This window comes from Chaetodon auriga, chromosome 2 (assembly GCF_051107435.1).
Source record: "Chaetodon auriga isolate fChaAug3 chromosome 2, fChaAug3.hap1, whole genome shotgun sequence".
NCBI lineage: Eukaryota > Metazoa > Chordata > Actinopteri > Chaetodontiformes > Chaetodontidae > Chaetodon > Chaetodon auriga.
The window spans coordinates 24,242,437-24,260,933 of NC_135075.1; the positions used below are offsets into that span (position 1 = coordinate 24,242,437).

The 18,497-nt window shown below is 43.3% G+C and overlaps 1 protein-coding gene across 1 annotated transcript in view; it reads right to left on the bottom strand.

Moving 5' to 3' along the window:
• The window catches only part of phc2b (polyhomeotic homolog 2b (Drosophila)), a 33,519-nt gene that overhangs the window by 5,064 nt on the left and 9,958 nt on the right, over positions 1-18,497 (bottom strand). Inside the window, exons 3-11 of the mRNA XM_076742236.1 lie at positions 16,678-16,839; positions 16,453-16,530; positions 15,978-16,139; positions 14,866-15,000; positions 14,275-14,569; positions 7,682-8,013; positions 6,352-6,574; positions 1,274-1,485; positions 4-133 (exon numbers count right to left, since the gene is read on the bottom strand). Of these exons, the coding sequence (XP_076598351.1) occupies positions 4-133; positions 1,274-1,485; positions 6,352-6,574; positions 7,682-8,013; positions 14,275-14,569; positions 14,866-15,000; positions 15,978-16,139; positions 16,453-16,530; positions 16,678-16,839 (1,729 nt within the window). The remainder of the gene's footprint in view (positions 1-3; positions 134-1,273; positions 1,486-6,351; positions 6,575-7,681; positions 8,014-14,274; positions 14,570-14,865; positions 15,001-15,977; positions 16,140-16,452; positions 16,531-16,677; positions 16,840-18,497) is intronic.

The window sequence follows — 18,497 nt, forward strand, 5'->3', positions numbered from 1 at the left end:
CACCTGGTTGGTTCATGTCCTCAGGCTCGGAGTCGGTGTTCGCTGCGTTGCTGACCGGGGTTTTGTCGGGGTCTGAGGAGAGCTGATGATCCAGCTTCTTTGGGCTGTCGATGAGAATGGGCAGACGCTCCACCTGTGACAGGTAGAAAATATTAACAAATCTACCACAATGAAACGGCTCAGGGAAGACGAAACAACAGCTGTGATTACTCTGCCTGATGATACAGTCGAACCTCCATCTTCATTCTGACAAATATCACAGCAGCAATATTAAGCACAAAGACCACTTCACACGTTTATCCTGATGATGATTTGACGACCCGCTAATAATCAGCCTTTCACTGTTTAACTCAAGGTGCTAAAACCATCAGTCAAGTGACAAACTAGTACTGGATACATTTTTAGTGAAATAAAAAAGGTGCATTCAATAGCGCTGAAACAAAATACTCAATAAGTCAATGAGCAGAAAATTAATCTGCAACTGTTTTAATGATGGATGATCAAAAATGCCCCAAATTCTCAGCTTCCAACCTCACGAGTGTGAAGACTTGCTGCTTTTCTCTGTTTTCTAACATGTTAAATTAAATATCTGGAAGGTTTTGGTCAGACAAAATGAATGTGAAGACGTCACGTTGGGCTCTGTGAACTTGTATTGGCACTTTGCCATTTTTGACATTTCACAGAATCCATGAAGAGAAAAGAGACACTAACAATCATTAATAATAGAAATAGGCATCAATTACTGCCCTAGTTGAAAGCACTACATAAAGGTCCTTCTTTCATGCTGTCTAACAACATGACTTCCTTGTGCTTGGTCAGCACTATATGCATGTAAACATATTGGGCTTTTACACCAAATGTCCAGTAGGAGGCAGTGAGCCCCAAGCCTGGAAATTACAACAAACACATTCACCTTAACAAAAGGCTTTGAGGAGCAATAAAGAAATGTCAGCCACAGGCTTTAAGATAAACAACATAAGATATAACAACATCAATTTTAAGGGAGATGACAGATTAAACGAACGGTTTTTACGCCTTGAGATGCTGCAACGTGCCGCTCGTTATACACCTCTGCGCGCTTCCAGCTCCAGTCTGACCTCATGATAATTAATGACTGAATCAAACAGAAGCTGTGAGCCGGCACCGCTCGTGGTAACAGAGGCTTTGTGTTCGCCTGCTGACGGCTCCCTGCAGGCGGGCACGCTGGAGAGTGCAGTGGCTCTGGGTTGTTTATCATGTCTCGCTGCTGGTAAAGCTGAGATCGGGCACTTACACACACGGGGAACGGCTCAGCTCCCTCCTGGATGACAAAGCCTTCGATGACATGTGTGAGGACCTGGGGCTTGACGATGGCCTGGGGCGGTTTGTTCTCTCCGTTCTGCGGCGTGCTGCCCGTCACAGTGGGCGCCTCGCTCTCATTTCCTGAGGTCATGGCTGGAGGTGGGGTCCCAGGTGCGGCACTCGGCCTCTTGGTCGAGCCCCCTCCTGGCCAAGAAATGAACACAGCACCATCCGGTTAATATTTGAGAGCGTGTACTCTGTGAGCTGGTCACTAGTGGATCGAGTTTGAATGATAACAATGACAGAAATGATTAAACACTCTCACATTACAGTTTGTTGAATGAGGATCTGATGCTTGTTCATTGTCATATGTTATTCTGAACTGAATGTTTTCTGGGTTTTGGACTGTGGATCAGACTAAACAAGCATGCTGAAAATATAATTTCAGTCTCTGGATAACTACACTGGGCATTTTTCACCATTTTGTGCCATTTATTGGTATTCATCAATCAGTTAATCAAGACAATAATCTGCAGCCTTGAATTGATCGTTTGATTCAATCTTTAATTGCTGATTGACATCAAACTGGTGAAATGTCTTTATTCTGAGGAATAACATGAATTTTTGAAGCTTTAAGTAAATCATCTGACATTTTTACCGAGCTAAGTCCTAGTTTGCCTTCTTAAAATCACAGATTATAGCACGCATTCATCAGATACTGCGCTATGAGCATATATGAAGTTAAATTGTTCAGATAAACGCATAATTGTCACATTACAGCCACCTACATGCAAAACCGTCTCCACTCACATCCACCTGCGCGCCGCTGGCTCAAATAAACTCTCAGGTGTCGAAGGTGTAATAAGAGCTGAACATTTGAAGCGACCTGCTGGCACACTGTCGATCAATAAGCAGCAAATCGATCACGATCATCGCGACGACGTCTCGACTTTTCTCTGAACCTCACAAAGCGAAAGTAAACGTCAATGCTCAAAAGTTTTCTTACCGCTGTGCTCAGACAGGAAACATGTGCGGTTTACAGCCTGTTTGTTGTCGTGATGATCCGACGCGCACCGACCCGCCGCAGCTCTTTCACGCCGAGCTCGCGCGTAATGAGCAGCGCCGCTTCACAGCAGTAACAGACCAGCTCGTGAACCAGGGTCCGCCTCCCGGTTTCCTCCCACAGCAGCTAACGGTGTCATGTCTGATTCTCCTCAAGCTGCTGCGGCGGGACCACAGGCTTCAGCCGTGAACCTAGCCCGAGAGGAGTCTCCAGCTTCGGCCCAGTTTACCGTAAACTAACACTGAAAGCGCAGCCGGGGAGAGAGTAGCGTTGAATAACACCTCGGTCAGGCGTGAGGACCTGAATTACGCGCATGCGCAGAACAAAACGGGTTTCAGGTAAACCGATTGCAAAAAAAGGTTTGGTTATAAGGTTCCTTATAAAACTACAGCCCATTAAAGCCACAAATAAGCATGAGCGCATGTTTTCAGCAGGGCCACAGAAAGACACTTCAGGGCCCGAGTCCAAGTCCCCCATGAGTCCACCCTCTGAGAAAACTCAGACCAAAAAGCTCTGGAAAGGTTTAATTATTATAAAAGCTGTTGATTATGTGGATTTTTTTACTTTCATTTTTTTAAAATATTTGGTCAAAGATGATCCAGGAAGTCCAGCTCAGTGACAGATCCATGACATCTGTGACCACAGGGACCAATTAACTGATACTGCATGGTACTGGTATGCAAAGAGCATTTTACCATTATCAAACAGATGTCTGTAAAACTCTTGACAGGACCCCTTAAACTGCAAACAAAGTCAATTATTTCTCTTTTCAAATGCATCTTTAAACCATGAAGGTTTCTAATTGTAAAACCTTCCCAGAGCCGAGAAGCCCAATGTAAAGATTTTATAATTTTATCTTTTATCTTAATGATCATGAGGTAAACTGCAGAACGAGCCTCCTTCAAAACACAAGGAACATGACGTCAGAGTCCTCAGTGCACTGCTGCAGACTGTCAGCTGCAGTCTGCGACCCAGATTCCAGAGACGTTGGGACGCTGTGTCAAACATCAATAAAACATAGTGTGATCATTTTCTGAGCCTTTGTGACAATAGCTCAGTTGAAAAAAAAGACAATATAATGTTTTGTAAATACCTGCTTATCCTGAATTTGATTCCAGTAACATGTTGGGAGAGGAGCAACTAAAGACTCCAAAAACACCTGTTTGGAACGTTCCACAGGTAAACAGGTTGATTGGTAACAGGTGAGAATAACGTGATTGGGTATGAAAGGGGCATCCTGGAAAGCCTCACAAGGCTCCACAAGCGAGGATGGAGCGAGGCTCACCACTTTGTGAACACATGATTGTATGAAGGATATGACTCCATGAGCTCAGGGCCACTTCAGAAAACTGTTTTCAGTAAACACAGCTTACACTTTCTGTTTACACCCCCAGTTAAAGCCTTGACAGTCTCTCTGATATCTGCTAGCAGAGAGCAGAGTTGAAGAAATTCTGTGCGGATTAACCGTCGCTGTAACCTTGAATACTCAATACACCACTTTGACTGTAAAAATGCCTTTCTCTGGACGCTCTTCACTTAAATGCTACTTTTATGTAAAAAAAAAAGCTGAAACCTATCTCCATCAGCGTGGAACACAGAAATAGTTTCCTGCGGTGGTGGCGAGCAGAGCACCTCCACAGCACATCACACCCAACTCACTGCCCATAAACAGCAATTTGTGGTCGACAGAATGTTTCATTTTACAAGAAACACAGCATTAGCACTATTTCCAACCATTCAGGAGAAATATCACCATAGAAACTGATCCATGTCAACATTTTTAAAATACACCCCAAATAAGTTTGTGTTCAGCAAGAAGAGTACAGCTGCAGCATGATGACACGCTTACTGTCACAAGGCTACTGACCATGAGTCAAATCACTCACCAGGCCCTGCTTGATCCCTTTTATCTAAATCACCTGGCTGACAAAGAGTGCACAATAAGCAGAAAATGTTGAGATATAAAAATACATTTTACTGACGATGCAACATTTCGGGGGTTTTCTTGATGTATGCCGCTAAAAGCTTTTTAACTGGATTATAATCGGAAAAAGCACTTGAGAGTCTACCCACATTTCAAAACAGTTTGTACAAAGATTAGAAACGCTGAATCTTCTAAGCTACAGTCATAATAGCCTAATACACAAGCATGCCTCAGACACTGTCTAATGGACAAGAGCTGGTCTCCAACTGAGAAGTCTTAAGTCCCATCCCTGCAGGCAACACGTACAGTGACACGGGTCAAAGCTTCTGTTACTGTGAACAGCTCAGCAGGTAAAAGACGACATGACTGTCACCGCTTGTAAACACTTCTGTCGCCAGATAAGAGTCTTTCAGTTCTTGTTTGGGGGGATTTTTGCCCATTCTTCCTGCTAAAGGCTTCCAGTTCTGTGAGATTCTCTGGCCGTCTTGCATACATTGCTCTTGTGAGGTCTATCAACAGATTGTCCATGATGTTTAGGTGGGGGGACTGTGAGGACCATGGCAAAACTTTTAGCTTGAGGTTCACCGTGCCCCCGGCTGCACAGCGTGATCACTCCACCCCTGTGCTCGACAGCTGGTGAGATGTTCTTTTCATGACCCTCTGCAGCCTTTCCTCTCCAGACATACCTTTGCTCATTGTGGCCAAAAAAGCTCTACTTTAACTTCATCAGACTTGTTTCCAAAATGCACGAGGGTTGTTTAGATGTTCCATTGGAAACTTCTGATGTTGAATTTTGTGGTGAGGATGCAGGAAATGTTTCCTTCTGATGACTCTTCAGTAAACTCATCGTTGTGTACAGTAGAACAGCACACCCTCACTTCAGAGGCTGCTGAATCTTCACTGAATTTCTTTTGCAGTCAAGAGGAGGGTTTGGTTTGCCTTACTAGCAAATCCTGAAAGTTTTCTTGGTCTTCAAGACCTCAATTTCACCTCCACTGTTCTTGTTAGCTGCCAGTTCTTAATTACATTACAATCTGAGGAAACGGCGACATGAAAGAGCTTTGCTGTCTTCTTATAGCCTTCTCCTGCTTTGTGGGGAAATTATTTTAATTTTCAGAGTGTTAGGCAGCTGCTTAGAGGAGCCTGTGGCTGCTGATTGTTGGGACAAGGTTTGAGGAGTCACAGTATTTATAAAGCCTTGAAATCTGCATCACTTGGCCTTTTCTAGTGATGACTGTGAACAAGGTAAAGCCATAACAAGCTGATTAAGGAAAAATTGTACAGAACAAAAACAATGCACTGATCTTGTAACGTTGAAGGGAATGTTTCATCTTCAACCTTTTGCCTTTTGGAGATCATAAATATTAAGCAGGACTGCCCAAACTTACATCAACAATTCTGTGTGTCTTCTTCAAAGTGTAATTGAAGAAAATGATGAAACGGCCCCTACTTGCTCTCTATAAACTACTTTGGAAAACGTTACTGTAGTTAATATCCATGCACTTCTATACATTGACTTACCAGTTTATTAGCCTGAACACATGTACAATCAAACACTATGACAGGAAACTACATGCGGCAGGATGTCCCTGCTATAATTTACAGGCAACGAAATAATAAAAACTCCCATTATGAGTCTGTTTTTATGACTGCATTCCAATTCCTCCATTGGCTGAGAGAAGGTCTTTCACTGATCTTCAGAACTTTTTTGTTTGTGTTTAAATGTTTGCACAGGACACAGCATTGAGTCAAATGTGGGTATCGGGTGAGTTTTTGGACACAGCACAGGGACATCGCAGCGACAACAACAAACCAATAAGACACAAAGAACAGTGAAACTAAGACACAACATGTTCTGAATTACAAGTAAACACTGACTTTTCTTTTTTCTTTGGTAATGGAGCAGAGCAGATATAATGGTGCATTTTCTGCACCAAGGGGAAAAGTTGTATCTCAGCTGTTAAACTAGTACCAGTCATCTTGTCCCAGTGGCTAACTGGTTTATGAGTTTGTTTACCAAAATGTTTGAATACTCTACAGAGAGAGTAATTAAGCAGCTTATAAAATCATGCTGAATCATTACCTTGCGGCTGAACAGCTGGTGTGGCTGTGTCGACCTTGGGCTGTTCTACAGGCTTGGCGGGTTGTGATGGCGAAGGCGAAGGCGCAGGTTGCTGCTGTTGCTGCTGCGGCTGTTGTTGTTGTTGTTGTTGTTGTTGTTGTGGTTGTGTGGTCGGGGTTGGACACGTCTCTCTGACCACCAGTGACGTTGGCTTATCTTTGCAGTCCTGAACCAGTCGAGAGGCCTGAGATGTGCGTTAAAAACAAAAAGTCAGAGGGAAAAATGAGAGAAAGAACATCGGAGACAGTATTGAAAAGACAGATCAGGGACTGGTAGTACTTAAAATGTCAGTGACTCAAAAACTGAAAACCATTAGGCTTGGAAAATATCACACCAGTGGGAAAATATTACACCAGGAATCCCAAACTCAGAAGATTCTCGTGTATGTCTTGGAGTAGAAACGGATTTGGTGGGTGTTTTTGGACCAGTACTTTTTGTTTTGCTGGTTACCACTTAAAAAAAAAAAAAAGTGAACAACAGAAAAATGTGCATGTTGAGTAGGACAGAAAGTTATGCCCCATTAAAAACAAATGGAGGACATAATTTTTTTCAAGCATTTGAGGGCTCCAAAAAAAGTTAATAATTTCCAAGACTGTGGGTCTACAGTCATGCTAGAGACACTGAGTGGCTGTGCTTTGAGCTAAACAGCATGCTAACATGCTTATACTTAGCCGTTATGTTTATACCATAGCATTAACCACAAGGTACAGATGAGGCCAGTGAGAACATCATCAGTTTTGCTCATATTTGGTCATAAACCAAATTGAAATTTTGACCTAATGGGTTACTTGGAAGAAAAGCCAGGGGCCAACCAAAGTGATTATAATTTATCCTGAGGGGTCTTGAATGTGTGTAGAAAATTTTATGGCAATTCATCAAACAGTTGCTGAGAAATGTCACTCAAAGCCACAAACCTCATGGCGGTATTCGAAGAAAAGTCATGCACACAGTCATTAAGATGCATCATCCCAATACCATGACTGTGTGCACAAAATGTTCATGGAGTTTTTGCATTTGATGGACAAAATAAACGTTTCCTTGTGGTAGCACAGGCTACTCTTGGATTCTGGGCAGACCTGGTAATAACAGTGGTTGTCCAAACATGGTCCAGTGTGTCTAAACTAAATTAAATGTAAACAAAGGAATTTGACAAAGGAACACCAGAAAAGGTTCCTGACCTACTTTTACATCTATCTACATATTTTAGTCCTGACTTAAGGTTTTAACCTTAATGCTGGCAACAGATTAAAATGCTTGTTTGAGCACCTTTGGTGTGCGTAACTGCACTCACCGTTGGCTGTATTTGTAGGTTGATGGCAGTGAGCTGGACGGGCTGAGCTTTGGCATGGTTGAGGGAGGAGTGGAGGGCGTGGGGGCTGATGGTGGAGTGAAAGATTGTGGCCTGCTGGCTGGGCGTGGAGGGTTGGTGGGGAGCAGGTTTAGGCAGCACGGGGACGGGGTGCTGTGACGGTTGAATGGAGGCCGTCTGCAGCAGCTGACCCGCAGTCCTCTGAGAACCTTGACTCTGGTGGACCATGAACTGCTGTTGCTGCTGTTGCTGCTGCTGCTGCTGTTGCTGCTTGTGCTGCTGAACCAGGGAGTGGGGCTGAATCTGAGTGTATGCTGGAAAGAGAACAACATTTAGTTATTAAAATTTATGAATTCGACCAACTGCTGTGTTTACCACCCACAGACACTGTTGTGTCCTAAATTCACCAGCCACTGGCTACAGCTGGAGAGGATGGTAGTTTCTCTGTCTTCAAGTCTAGCCTAGTTTTCAAGTCTCGCATGCCAGATGTCCTGTACGTTCAAAGAGTTATTAGTCACTGTAATATGTCCTCAAGTCCATACTAGGTGTAACAGGTGCAGGCCTAGTGTTCAACTGAGATTACACACTACACATTGCCTGCCATTGTCCTATCAAACATTGCTGTAGTTTATTAAAGGTGATTTAGAAATGTCTCAAGTCACAATTGCTTCAAACCATGAGCTCCATTTATTTCATGTACCCTCACAACAACAACACTCTCAGTGTTTATCAGGAGCACTGACAAACACAGACGTCTGCACAAAAGAGCTTGTTTATAGCGCTCCCTTCACCTGTGTGCCCCTTGCTGACAGGATGTATTATTAAGAGCTTGTTGAAAGGCGCACAGAGACGACCGCTGTTGCAGTTTTGGTCTGACCATTACTCACAAATCGTTTCGAAATGGCCTGTCACCACCTGTCAGTGCTGTTGTGGGTAAAAAGACGTCCTGAGCTCATAACTTGCCCCGAAGCCCAAGACACAGCACATCAATCTTGTGTTGTGAGATCATGTGTGAGTGGGAGAGTGTTCAGCGGAAGTAGCCTGAGGCAAGTCTAATATTAGAAATGCCTCAGGAACGAACATGTGGAGCCAACAGTCCATGACACTCTTTAGAGAGTTAACGTTGAGTCAGCTACTCCAAGCCCCTCTGCTGCCTCCATCTCTAAGAACTCTACCAGGAAACTATAAGTCTTTGACTCATTCATATTACTGAAACCCACACAGGACATTGGTTACTCCTGCAGCACAGTACTTCAGTCCTGTGGCTTCTGCTGTATAAGCCATGTGAACATGGAGGTGTGTTTGGTGATGTCAATAAACCCCCCAATATCTCTAAGCATGGAAAACTGCCAAGTACATCAGCATTTGTCTCAAATCCCCCTCGCCCCCTGCCCCCTGCCCCCCACCCTCCTCCTCCTCCTCCTCCTCCCCCTCCCCCTGTTCTTTTCATGATGTTTTGTGTGGGATAGGCTCCATCTGGTTTCAAAGTTTCCCTGTGAGGCACTAACCGCAGTCTGTACCCTGCTGTGGAATATATAGATGTTTCTATCCAGCAGAGTTTGCATGTCATTAGTCCCTTTAAGGCTACAGGATCTGCTGAAAAGCGTTTTCTTTTTCTCATGCTGAGACACAGTGGAACCCACCGACAGAAAATATGGTTTGCTATGGTGTACGGGGAAGGATCATTTCATTTAATATTTACAATATTCAGAGCAGGATGGATATGAGCCTTGGGTGGGTGGATACGGCCAGCAGCATGATAATCAAAGATGTTAGCCTGTAAGATGGTTCACGCTTGAAAAGCAATTTAAACAGACACTTCGTGGGATAATAACATCCATCAGTTCAGCAGCTACGCCTGGGGGGGCAAAAATAATCGATTATTTGAAGCATCATGATTTTCTCTTGGAAAATTCAGCATCAGTGCACAAAACTCTGAATTTGAAAGTAGTTCTTTATAAAAAAAAAGTACAATACAAAGGCGTACTGTTCAAGATGAAGACAACAGATTACACTATACAGATAGTTTTATTCAGCATGAAAACTTCATTTTTGACCTTGGAAATACGGCAGCAGTTTGACAAAACCACAGCTGAAATGATTAGTCGATTAATCAAGTGACAGAAAAATAATCTGCAACTATACTGATCCCGGCTTAGAAAAACATGACCTGGAAGACTGAGAATCTTCACAGACAGATTCTGCTAATAAGCACAATGTACAGCTCATGGAAATCCAATACTTGCTTCACTGAAAAATACGAATGTCAACCTCATGGTGGCACTAGAGGAAAAGTCCTGTCAGTAGGATTCATCCTCTGGGCAACATGAATGTAAAGATTTCGTGGCAATCCATCCAGTAGCTGCTGAGGTATTTCAGTCTGGCTAAAAACCCGGTAAGTGGACCTGATTTGGGACAAACTACCATTTCAAAGGTCATTAAATTACATTAATGTGCATTTTTTTAAAACAACAAAGAGAAGTTCGAAAAGTGCTGTGGATGAAATCAGATCATCTACTGATCTGACAGACTCATCAGCTGATGAAGAGCCTTTTAACCTGTTATTAACAGGCAGCAACGTATCTTAGCTGCCATCCGTTGCCGAAACCCAAGACAGGATGCCAGTCTTCCTGAACCGGTGTGAGACCAACTAGTCTCACGCAGCATCACTTCACTCGAGCAGGGTGTTGGGTGCTGAGCCCGACCGACTGCATACTGACTGCTTAAAGCTCGGCATTAGACTCAAGTCATTTAGGTTACCATATAAACTCAGACACAATCTGAACCAAAAGACTTCAGGGTCAAGGACAATTACTCACTGTCGACGATCAGGTATAGATCCTTTGCAGCGATGTCTACACTCTGAAGTGAATTCATTCACCTTTTTCAATCACTATGCTGCTGTAAATGTGCCACATGAGAGTCAAAATGCATCAAGAATCACTTTGTGACTGAACAGTAGCACCTTCAATCAAAATCTCACAGAAGCATGAGGTAGCAAGAGATTCCCAGGCCGAGTCTGAGCGAAGGCGGGGGATTTCTGAATCAATGCGCACCGGATACAACCAGCCCTCCCCATGAATCCTGACAACTTTCTCAAGCCCCTAATGAGGAACAGAGAGAGGTCTTGGATGGACAGGAAGGCAAGGGAATTCATTTGAACGCTATTCCCCCTCAAGGTCCTGGGATTAAGGACCGAATGACTCAGGCCCGCACGCCTACACATATATACAAATGCAATACAATCTTCACTCCCCCAAAGTTATGAATGTGCGATGACTTCTTACTCTATCTGCGTGTTGTTGCGCAACATCCCAAAGTTGAAGACGGCATACGCTCCTGATGAGCTTGTAGCACCAGGCCCTGGAAAATCCCTGAGTTTCCACATTCTCACTGGCTGCTGCTCGGGCTTACTTTCATCAAACACATGCCGACTTAAAACAGCAGAGCAACAGCAGGCCTCACGCCATCTTTCCTCAATTAAAAATCAGGTTTGTAGGTATTTTATCAAGAAAGCAATACAGGAATGCAAGCTTAAGTAATCCAGCTCCTGACTGGTTTTAAGACTCCGCTGTTGTCTCATGTTCAAGTGAAAACACAGACTCCTGAGAAGAAAACCAAATCACACACCTCAGTGTTTTAGCAGCTGTACAACGTGCAGTCAGGGTATGTTTTCAAATCAACAGAAGAAGATTAAGTGAAACAGTGAATGTCAGATTTAATAGATATGCAAGTGAATTATTCTTTGTCATTAAGTTTCACAAACAGTTGAAGTCGAGCTTTTCATTTTAAAAAGTGGGTACTTCCAAGGTTTTTTTTTGTATTCGAGTGAAACTGGCAACTGATACTGTTATTAGCAGCTACATAAATACGCCAAGACACAGACTTCATGTGCAGATCTCCTCTTTAATCTGTGACTATGGTGCTTTTGGGGATTCCCTGCTGTGGTTTTCATAGTAAAGTGCTGGCTGCTTCCTGCCAAGAGAAGGTGATGACAAACGCTTGCTGCAGCAAGGCAGACGGCCTCACGTTTGTTTCCAGCCCAATTTCTATTCAAGGGAATGTGACTCTAAATGTCTGTAATGTTCATAGTAACAGAGACGCTGCTCTAAAATTATCTGCCATCCTTTTGAAAGCAAGATGAAAACGTATGACCAAAAATAGCAAACACAATTAATCACACCTCTTCAACTTGTTGTTCTCTCAGATCAGACCAGACTGATTTCTGAGTCAATAAAATAAGGATGCATTTGGTTACTGATACTGGGTTTTTTCTTAATTAATTTTATTATTGGGTCTCTTTAGCCACTTTATTGGCATGTTCTCTGTCAAATATGGTTCATCTTGCCTTCAGGACACGTCAGAAATATCCAATTCTGAGCAAAATGCACAACATTTAGTGGTCTACAGTTAACCCAATAAATGTGAGCCTAGCATAACCCATTTACGATGGAACTGTACTGCAACTAGATGACAGCAGTAAGTACTTAGCTATGTTTAAAACGTGACAATTGCACTTTAATAGAACTGAAACTACTGGCTAATTTAACACAGGGTCTAATTATAGCTACAATCTACTCATTAAAGCTGAGGTTGTGGACAGAGTGTGAACTTACCACCCAACACTAACCACCAGCAAAATCTTCACTTTCCTGAAGCTAAATTACTGGTTTGTCCCTTCTATTAGCCATAACAAGGCACTAAACATCAATTGTGAAAGCTGTTGGTGAAGTCTGTGTCATGTCAGTGCAAAAAGTTTACTCTGATTTTAAGTGGAAGTCAAAGTGCATAAGTACCCAGTCACAGTCAGGCTGAATCCACACTGTTGACCTAATCTGAATCCCATCAGCCAGCCAAGCAGCCTCTCCTCCTGATCCTCAGTGTTTTAGCTCCCCAGCACCTCACGTGCACACCTGTCCCTCATGGCCTGCTGCTATGGCAACCCATGTTAATTTTTTCAGGCAGCATGCAGCCAGATTTTCAGCTTCCATCCTTCCTTTCATTTTATGTGAATCCATTACAGCAACAAAGCAAGACACAGTTGTGCACTGACACGCTCAGATAATCCTTGCTCCCCCCGCCCTCACCCAGACTCACACACACACACACACACATCTGAAATGCCAGATAAAAACAACAGCATGTATTAACAGAGTGCACTGCAGTGTATATGAGGTTTATGGTCATGTATACACATTAACACAGGGTTACCACTCCCAGCGCATACACACACATATGGTGCATGCATACATATATTTTTAGATTCTAGCTCAAATTAACTATTTTGGGAAATGTGATGTCTTATCAGGACCTTCTTGAAAATGAGATAAGCATTTGAAGGGGCTTATCCTGCAAGCAAACTGGACTTAATTTGATTTAATCAGCTTGTACTGCTGGCATATTCACAACCATTCACACTAAAAAGAGAAAAAAACAGCTGCTGACTTTCAATTACACAGTAAGTGGTTTAGGAAGACTCTTGCGTGGCAGTGTGCCTTTCACAGCTTCTAATTCACAAAGCAGCTTGACTATTCCAGACACAGCCCAACACACTGTCTTCAATACGGCTGGTTTCACCCTTTTAGTGACTGAAAGGGTTTGTGATGCAGGCCCTGACATGTCACACTCACAGTCCAGAGAACACTATTAAAAGCGCAAAGTGTAAAACTCTTTTCTCATCCAAGCTTACTATAAACACAAGAGCACATTTCTACTGTATATGACAGCTGCCTGAAGCCCAAAGTCTATTTTAAGGTTTGAAGTGGACATCTGTTACACAAAAAAGAAGGACGCAGCACTTGGCAGGCAATTGAAAGTTTCATTTATCTGCCCGCAAAAATGAAAACAAACTTCCTTTGGAATATTGAATGTCAGTGCCTACACAGAAATAACACGAAGCCTCTAAAAAGAAAGTGGATTGTTTACATTTAGCATGCATGGCATTTACTCTGGAACCACTGTCTACTGGCGTGCCAGCAGCTCCGACAGGCTGAATTTAGAATTTACCTCAAGCGCCACTGTGCCGAAGATCAGCATGCTAACACGCTTCCAAAGACTATGCTAACATGCTGATGTTTAGCAGGTATAATGCTCACAATGTTCACCATCTCAGATTAGCGTTAGCATGATAACATTTGCAAATTGGCACAAAACACAGGGAACAGCTGGGACTTCAGAAAATGTCACTAGTTTTGCATGCGTTTGGTTTTACATACATTTGTGCACAAAGTAGCTGAGAAACTGAATTTTTGACATGATGACAGTGCTATAGAATACATCAGGTGATCACCAAAGTCATCAGGTCAAGTCAAAGTCATCATGCTGCTGGCATTATTTAACAGGGATGCACCGATATCTTCATCAAAGTGAAATCTTTAGGCACTCTTGACAACAGCTAATTTGTTATTTCTATGTATCTTCTTGTTGACCAACAGAGCTCTAGAACACCTGACTGACAAATTTATAAGATTAAATAAATCTAAGTTCTTGACCAAGCACTCACTGCTCACTTTTGGTTTGTGAAACCTAGCAAAACTTTGTGCTACAGACAAATTTGGTGCGGTGACTCCACTTACCTGGAGCGATCAGGGGCTGAGCGCTGACAGCTGTGACACTGCGGCTCATGTTTATAGCTCGGACTTCTGTGACGGCCGCACTGTCCCCCTTCTTCCCTCCTTCAGACGAACTGTCGGAGGAGCTGGCCTTCCCTCCTGTGGAGGCCTGCGCTCCTTGGCTGGGATTCTTGATCAGTGAGGCGGGCTGAATGGGCACAGGGCTCTGCTTCAGACTGAGAGCCTGCAGGGTCTGAGTCTGAGAGGAGGACGTGGTCGCCACCTGCTGGCCACGGATGGCCAGATTCTGGACCTGATTCTTAGAAAGACAGAGAGATGGGAGATTACTGACGCAGGCTCACAAAGTAGGTCGCAACTGTATTTATTACAAAACCGAATGAAGATGCACTTTAATTTTTTGCCTTGCCTGATGCTTCAATGTAAACCAATGAAGTATATTAACATTATACTGTTAGTATCCCAGCAGTACAAATTGTTTTTAAGCATTCATTGCATTGGATTTCCAGTCACCTGGATGCTCACCTTTGAATATAGATTTATACAAGTTTGTAATCATATTTGTGTTTTAGTGAAAATATTTTCCAGTTAACCGACCTGTGAGGAAGCCTGCGTGGAGCTCTCTGACTGGACAGCCGTCACTGTGGCCGTCGGAGTGAAGATGAGTTGCGGGGACAGAGGGACAGCTCGGCCCAGGCTCCTGGCCACCTGCACCAGGTTACTCTGCTGGGCCTGGAAATCATCGAACATAACATCAGTCTTCAATCGATCAATCAATCAACTTCAATCCACTTCTCGGATCACATTCTTCTCTAATCTCTAATTAAGAAGCAAAATAACAATAAAAACAACTACAAAATACAAAAGTACAGAGTAAAAAACATAGAAAAAGATGATTATGTTAACCCTCGAGCACACAAAGGATTATGTGAACTATTCCAAGGTAAATTACCCTTTTCATGTGTTTTGGACAGAATGTTTGATCCTGTTTCTTTCCATGAAAACTACAGACATTTATTTTTTCATTTTCTACCTTTAAAAGTACATTTATTGACACAACAGCTCGGTTGTCACAGTTTGAACCTGTAATTGGCATGTGTAGGACTCAAACGAACCATACTCACTAGTTTAAATCCGGAGGCCTATACCAGAAATAAAAGGCATGGCAATCTAAACTGACAAATGTATTTTGCTGTCTGCCAGAAGCATCACACATATCTCACGATGCTTTGTACTTGCTCATAATGAGGTGGCAGGAACAGTCTGTGTGCCAGCTGCACAACTGATGGCAAATTGAAACCAGCAAGTCACCCACAACTAGCTGCACCAAAATAGACCAACAAAGAGCTCTTGTCCTTCAGCAACTTTGTTTGAAAGCAACTGGACCTTAAGCTACAGCTGAGAGGATACCAAAAAAATGTTTCCTGAGCTCTGACGCACATTCAAGATATTCCCTTCTTTGTTTGTAAGGAGCCCTCTGCGGCTGTTCAGATTATTCTGACGACCTTCTCTAGTCTAAAATGACAATAAAGCACACCGTTTAGTATGGTGGAGTAAACATACACCCATAACACACGCACCAATCCCAGAACACACATTTAGAGTGTGCTTAGTTATTCAAGCAGTATGTGTGTGTGGTTGTATTTATGCATATATGCACACTCATGTAAATGTGCCTGTGGCTGTGTTCCTTGTGTCTGCAGTCTCACCATCTGTGCGCGCAGGTACATCTGTGCCTGGCTGGCTGTGAGAGTGGGGCTAGATGGGCTGCCCAGCAGAACAGCCTGCTGGGATATACTGGTGGGGGTGGAACTAATGCTCTGGGCCCGGCTGATCAGCTGAGCTGCCGCTGGGGAGGTGGTCAGGTTGATCTACGGGGAGATGAACAGAATAATTAGGGTATACGCTTCCTTTATTCTGCTGATATCTATGTCAACACACCAGTTTACTTTGAACAACATGTAAAATATACAAGAGCCAGAATTTGTTAACATTTTTACTTTTACAATATCTTCAAAAGCAAAACGGAAATAGCACAGCCCACAGAGCTGCTAAAGTGACACCCAGTTTCCTCAAAGCCTCTTGGTGCTAACGTCAACTTAGTTCCATGATAATCTCATAGAGAGATAACATAAACTTTAGATGCCCTTAGAAGGGAAGGCAAACACTCAAAACTACACCCACCGTAGCCTGAGTAGATCCTGTTTGCTGGGATGAAGTGCCATTCTGTGAAGAGCTTTGCCGGCCTGCTGCGATACTGGCCTATGTCAAGGCAGGAGAAGCAGAGAGAGACACACAGAGAGATAAAAATTCACCACTTCCTGAATTGTGTCTTGCAGGAGTTCAACAATAACAGAATCATCTTTACACTGTGAGAAAGACTATTTCATATGATGACCGTTTGCTGACCTGCTGTACAGCAGCCAGGCTCTGGAGCTGAGCAGTGCTGAGGTTGTGCTGCTGCTGGAGGGCTGCAGTCTGCAGCATCAGATGCTGCTGCTGAGCAGCATACATCTGCTGCAGGTACTGTGCTGCTGTGTTGGGCTGTCTGTGTAACGCCTGCTGGAACACCTGCATATACAAACAGAGAGGCAGCGCTGGTTGATGAACGCAATGTGAGCAAAAACAAAAAAAAGAACATTTTGTCAAGGTGTACAAGTTAACAGAAATCAGAAAAGCCAAATTAATCACAGAGCCAGAGACTCAGCTATAGATGTGTCCCAAATCTTGCTTGAAATATCAATAAAGCTGTCAAAAGAGTTCCAAGCTTCTTCCTTGTGTAGTTGGTGTGTGTGACTCATCCCTCTCATTATCCAATCACACACATGCTTCAAGCCATCCAAATCACTCCCGCACTAAGACAACTGTCAGGCTACTGTGTACAAACTGCCTGAAATCTTCACATTGCACTGCAGTCTTCAAAACACGCAGCAGTATCGCAAAATGTGCTGGCAGCACCTCAAACCTCACTAGTCATATACAATAAAAAGGCAAAGTGTGAGCTCACAGCAAAGTTACAGAGAGGAGCAGTCAGCGCAAAAAGCTAGCAGTTTATGCTACATCTAACAAGCCCCAGCTCCTCTTGCTTTGGGCAAAACTGAAGCCATGTGCTGTTTTATTTAAGGAAACATAAGCCAATACAGCATTACATAGAAAGCAGAATATAGTTTTTTTCTAATCTAACGGACCACTCAAAGCGCTTTACAACACAAGTCAGCATTCAATCATTCACTGGTGTCAGAATGTACCATGCAAGGTGCCACCTGCTCTGGCACAGCCACCAGGAGCAATTTGGGGTTCAGTATCTTTCCAAAGGGCACTTTGACATGTAGACTCAAGGGGCCAGGGATCAATCCGCTGATCTTCTTATTAGTGGACGACCGCTTTGCCCCTTGAACCACACCTCTGGATAGTTGCCCTGATCATGGACGACGGATCTACATAAGCATATTATCATCTGGGACGAAGACATACAGTACACTAGTTCAGAGTGCTTTGAAATATCTAAAACTTGTCATCACTGCAGACAGACATAAATAAACCCAGTCCCTCAGTCACTTGGCTGCGAGAAAAGTCTAAATGACTCCTTGGCCTAATTATAAAAGAGCTAAACCTCCAAGCCATTGGAAATAACTCTCCTCACCCTTCACCTCTGAAAATGACCTCTGCCTTGTTGCCAAGTAACCAGAGAGGATGTTGACCTGTGGTCCGCAGTGTCACAGAACCATCCCGACCCACACCTCTTGGAATGAGGGTAAAATTAGCAGAGATGCTAATAAGATAAGGGACTGCTGGTCATTTATGGTCAGTGAGAGTCCCAATGCATGTCATGCATTCAGCTCTCACTGACCATAAATGACCAGCAGTCCTTTATGCTCAGAGGGCTTCCTGGTGACAATAGTGTTTGCCTTTTAACTGTCAGCAGGCCGAGTTCCAGAAAAGATGGGCTGAATTAACAAAAACCCTGCTGTCAAGACATCAACACTAAAAGTTGCACAGGCCTTATTCAGGGAGAGGTTAAGCCTGTGTAGAGGCTTATCCCCAGGTCAAAGGGTCAAGAGCACTAAAGAACAGAAAGCATTCCTCCTTCACACACACCCTGTGAATTGAGCATTTATTTGAGTTTCCTCCATCAAAACTAAACTGATCAGGAAGACAGACATCTCTTATTTTATTCATTTACTTAAAAAAAATAATCATCAAACATTCCTTTAACACATCTCAAGTCT